At 45.4% G+C, this 5,000-nt stretch overlaps 1 protein-coding gene across 4 annotated transcripts in view; it reads left to right on the plus strand.

Moving 5' to 3' along the window:
- The window catches only part of fdft1 (farnesyl-diphosphate farnesyltransferase 1), a 13,540-nt gene that overhangs the window by 7,552 nt on the left and 988 nt on the right, over positions 1-5,000 (plus strand). For all 4 annotated transcript variants that reach the window (XM_031581460.2, XM_031581461.2, XM_031581459.2 and 1 more), the window contains 2 exons: positions 1,450-1,626; positions 4,944-5,000. The exon at positions 4,944-5,000 is cut by the window's right edge and continues 96 nt beyond it. In XM_031581460.2, the coding sequence (XP_031437320.1) occupies positions 1,450-1,626; positions 4,944-5,000 (234 nt within the window). The remainder of the gene's footprint in view (positions 1-1,449; positions 1,627-4,943) is intronic.

A 5,000-nucleotide genomic window follows, 5' to 3' on the forward strand; every position in this document is an offset into this window, starting at 1 on the left:
TGTGTGTGTGTGTGTGTGCATGCACGTATATATTCTTGTGTGTGTGTGTGTGTGTGTGTGTGCACATATATATTCTTGTGTGTGTGTGTGTGTGTGTGTGTGTGTGTGTGTGTGTGTGTGTGTGTGTGTGTGTGTGTGTGTGTGTGTGTGTGTGTGTGTGTGTGAGAGAGTGTGTGTGTTTCTGCTATGCCCAAGTAGCCCCTTTCTGTGTGACACAAACACTAATGAATAGAGGCATATACACACACACACACACACACACACACACACACACACACACACACAGGCATAATTGTTTTCATGATCAGAATCAGTAACACAGACTCTATCACACACAGTGCAGGACTCTACTGTAGTCAGAGTGGTGAGAGGGCCCTCTGCTGGCCATTTAGGGTTAGTGCAGGACTCTACTGTAGTCAGAGTGGTGAGAGGGCCCTCTGCTGGCCAGTTAGGGTTAGTGCAGGACTCTACTGTAGTCAGAGTGGTGAGAGGGCCCTCTGCTGGCCAGTTAGGGTTAGTGCAGGACTCTACTGTAGTCGGAGTAGTGAGAGGGCCCTCTGCTGGCCAGTTAGGGTTAGTGCAGGACTCTACTGTAGTCAGAGTGGTGAGAGGGCCCTCTGCTGGCCAGTTAGGGTTAGTGCAGGACTCTACTGTAGTCGGAGTAGTGAGGGGGCCTTCTGTGTGTGTGTGTGTGTGTGTGTGTGTGTGTGTGTGTGTGTGTGTGTGTGTGTGTGTGTGTGTGTGTGTGTGTGTGTGTGTGTGCACATATATATTCTCAGGTGTGTGTGTGTGTGTGCACATATATATTCTCAGGTGTGTGTGTGTGTACGTGCACATATACAGTATATTCTCGTGTGGGTGTGCGTCTAAATATATATTCTCACGTGTGTGTGTGTGTGTGCACATATATATTCCTGTGTGTGTGAGCGCACATATATATTCTCACGGGTGTGTGTGTACACATAAATATTCTCACGTGTGTGTGTGTGTGTGCGTGCACATATATATTCTCACGTGTGTGTGTGTGTGTGTGCACATATATATATTCTCGTTTGTGTGTGTGTGTGTGCACATATACAGTATATTCTCGTTTGTGCGTGTGTGTGCACATATATAGTCTCACGTGTGTGTGTGTGTGGACACATATATATTCTCTCGCGTGTGTGTGTGTGTGTGTGCACACATATATTCTCACGTGTGTGTGTGGACACATATATATTCTCTCGTGTGTGTGTGTGTGTGTGTGTGTGTGTGTGTGTGTGTGTGTGCACACATATTTTCTCACGTGTGTGTGTGTGTGTGTGTGTGTGTGTGTGTGTGTGTGTGTGTGTGTGTGTGTGTGTGTGTGTGTGTGTGTGTGTGTGTGTGTGTGTGTGTGTGTGTGCACACATATATTCTCACGTGTGTGTGTGTGTGTGTGTGTGTGTGTGTGTGTGTGTGTGTGTGCAGGCGTGGAGTAAGTTCTCGTCTGGCCTGGAGGACTTTGCGGAGCCGCAGCACCTGAGCTCTGGGCTGGCCTGCCTGAACCTGCTGGTGACCGACGCCCTCCGACACGTCCCTGACGTCATCAGCTACCTGTCCCGCCTGCGTAACCAGAGCGTCTTCAACTTCTGTGCTATCCCTCAGGTTAGACACACACACAGAGTGTCATCAGCTACCTGTCCCCCCTGCGTAACCAGAGCGTCTTCAACTTCTGTGCTATCCCTCAGGTTAGACACTCACTCACTCACTCACTCACTCACTCACTCACTCACTCACTCACTCACTCACTCACTCACTCACTCACTCACTCACTCACTCACTCACTCACTCACTCACACACACACACACACACACACACACACACACACACAGAGTGTCATCAGCTACCTGTCCCGCCTGCGTAACCAGAGCGTCTTCAACTTCTGTGCTATCCCTCAGGTTAGAGTCTACACACACACACACACACACACACACACACACACACACACACACAGAGTGTCATCAGCTACCTGTCCCCCCTGCGTAACCAGAGCGTCTTCAACTTCTGTGCTATCCCTCAGGTTAGAGACACACACACACACACACACACACAGAGTGTCATCAGCTACCTGTCCCGCCTGCGCAACCAGAGCGTCTTCAACTTCTGTGCTATCCCTCAGGTTAGAGACACACACACACACACACACACACACAGAGTGTCATCAGCTACCTGTCCCGCCTGCGCAACCAGAGCGTCTTCAACTTCTGTGCTATCCCTCAGGTTAGAGACACACACACACACTCACTCACACACTCACACACTCTCACACACACACACACACACACACACACACACACACTCAGAGTTCTCTGCCATCTGTTAGGTGAAAATTCACTCAAGTTACCCCAGGACCGAGTTGCATATAAGTATATTTATTAGGGCTGTGAAATGATAAAAAAATGTAATCAGATTAATCACAGGTTTCTGTGGATTAATCATGATTAATCACCTATTACCAATTTTCTCGGTATATTTTTGTGAGAACAAAAAGATTTATGACAAAGGACGGATATATACATTTAACACATTTTCTTTTTTTATTAATAAAAAAAAACAATGGTGCTGCAACTCAGCAGTTCTTTATCTTTGCTATTCCATATGGAACATTAATATAATCTTCATCCTAAACAGAATTTGGGCTTCTTAGCCATTGTATGGTTGAATAAAACATTTTTCTTTTCTTTTTAAATCAAACAGAAAGGATTTGGGCTTCTTAGCCATTGTTTTTATAGGATGAACATTTTTCTCTTTTTTGTCAAACAACCATTCACCACACCATGACACAATCTAATGCCTCTAAATGCCCTTTTACAGTAGTCTAGCCGCGGCTATCATATTACGTGCACTGTCTTTCCCTATAGTGGTCGTTTTGTCTTCAATTGCCCAGTTGCTTGCAACAGTTTGGAACTGTTGTGCACATACCTCTGCAAAGTGGCGCTCTTCTGTTTTCATGCTAGTGTAAACGTTCACATTAGTGTACGTGTAAACGACTTTAACTTCCATTCGTCGGTGATTAGATGTGCAGTTACACCCAGGTAGTTATCGTTACTCACAGAGGTCCAGTGATCCCCTGTCAGCGCCTGATGTTTCGTAGCAGCCAACCAATTTTCCTTTTTTTTCTTTTCAGCTTCATACAGCTCGTGGATTTTTGTCATTATTGTGTGTCCTCGCGGTGCTTTGATACTCGAGTTCCTCGTTGCCACACGCAAAACTTCGGTGAACCCCTTGTCCTCAAAAATATGAATCGGTCTACAGCTTTTTGCAATCCATTTGGCAACTGTACTAGTCAACTTTGTAGAGGCAGACTTAATGAGGGGCCTACGTTGTTCAGTGAGGGTGGTTTGGCGCATTAACGCGTTATTTTTCACAGCTCTAATATTTATTAAACAATAATAACAACAACAAGCCTGTGGAGCTCACCCACGAGAGAGAGAGAGAGAGAGAGAGAGAGAGAGAGAGAGAGAGAGAGAGAGAGAGAGAGAGAGAGAGAGAGAGAGAGAGAGAGAGAGAGAGAGAGAGAGAGAGAGAGAGAGAGAGAGAGAGAGAGAGAGAGAGAGAGAGAGAGAGGCTAAATGAAACACATCACACAAGGTTTATATAGAAAGAAGTTAGCGTTCTCTGACGCCAAAACACTTTGTCAGCAGGGATGACCACGTGGTGGGTCTCTGGCGTCCGAGGTCATCTTGCTATGCTTTCAGTCATGCAAGGATGTCAGTTTTACACGAGGTCGAAAGAAGCACAGTTCGACCCCTTCTTATCACCTCTGACCCAAACATAGACAAACGGTTCCTTCTCGTACGCATAAAGCTCTTACTCATAATCAGACTAAGTGGCGTCAGCACCTAATAATCAAAGTTACACACACACACACACACACACACACACACACACACACACACAGAAAAGACATGTTCCTGCTTACATAAGCACATGATTCATACAAGGTAATTATTAATACCGTAAATCCTCAAATAGTGGCCGGGGCTTTTATTTACTTAGGCTGCACAGCGCACCGGCCTGTATTTGGGGCAGGCTTGTATTAGGGGCAGGCCTTTATTTCGTACTTATTATACGGCTCTTCAGAATGTTCCAAAAAGTTCCGTTGATTTGAATGGGGCACCCCAAGGTTCGCAGGTCTGTAATTTCTTGATATTCACCACTGCGAAAAGTTAATGACCGCTGTCATTGGCAACGGGTTTTGTGCTTCTAATTCACATCTTTCATATCATTCCATTCCGCAAGAAGTCCGGTCATTTAACGTAGCGGAAAGTCATTGTAAGCTGAAGTCAGCAAGTAATGGGTTGCTACGCAACACCTGGAACGTTAAAGTTCTATTAGCCTGAAGAAAATTTTTTCCTTAGCGGAAATCACGAAGCGGCAACAAAATCATTTAAAAGAGGTATTTTGGAGGAATGTCTTCTATCGTTTAGGCAAGTAACTGTATAATAACAAATTCGCCTTGTAGGCTGAAGCATTTCTTTTTTTTTTATTGCAAACAGCCATGAAATTAGCCAACAACATTAAACATGAGGAGAACATGTATTTATGAAATGCATTCAATTAAATTGTGATGTCTGCTTTGTGCTGATGGACTGATGCTGGTAGGCTACAGTAAAATAGGCTACCGTTATCTTTTTTTTACCCCCGGCTTGTATTCGGGGCCCGGCCTTTAATTTGTCCGTATCGACCACGCCCCCGGCTACTATCTGAAGCCCGGCCTCTAATTGAATCCCGGTCTTTATTTGAGGATTTATGGTAATCAGGTTAGAGTCTTCACACACACACACACACACACACACACACACACACACACACACTTGCAGTGAGGTTCAAATCGTATGCTATTCAGTTCTCATTTCAGATATGTAGTGAAGTGAACATTGGTGCTGTAACATGATGTTGCTGTTCCCCTCCTGACCAGGTGATGGCGATAGCGACCCTGTCCGCCTGCTACAACAACCCCATGGTGTTCCAGGGC

Source organism: Clupea harengus, chromosome 15 (genome assembly GCF_900700415.2).
Source record: "Clupea harengus chromosome 15, Ch_v2.0.2, whole genome shotgun sequence".
NCBI lineage: Eukaryota > Metazoa > Chordata > Actinopteri > Clupeiformes > Clupeidae > Clupea > Clupea harengus.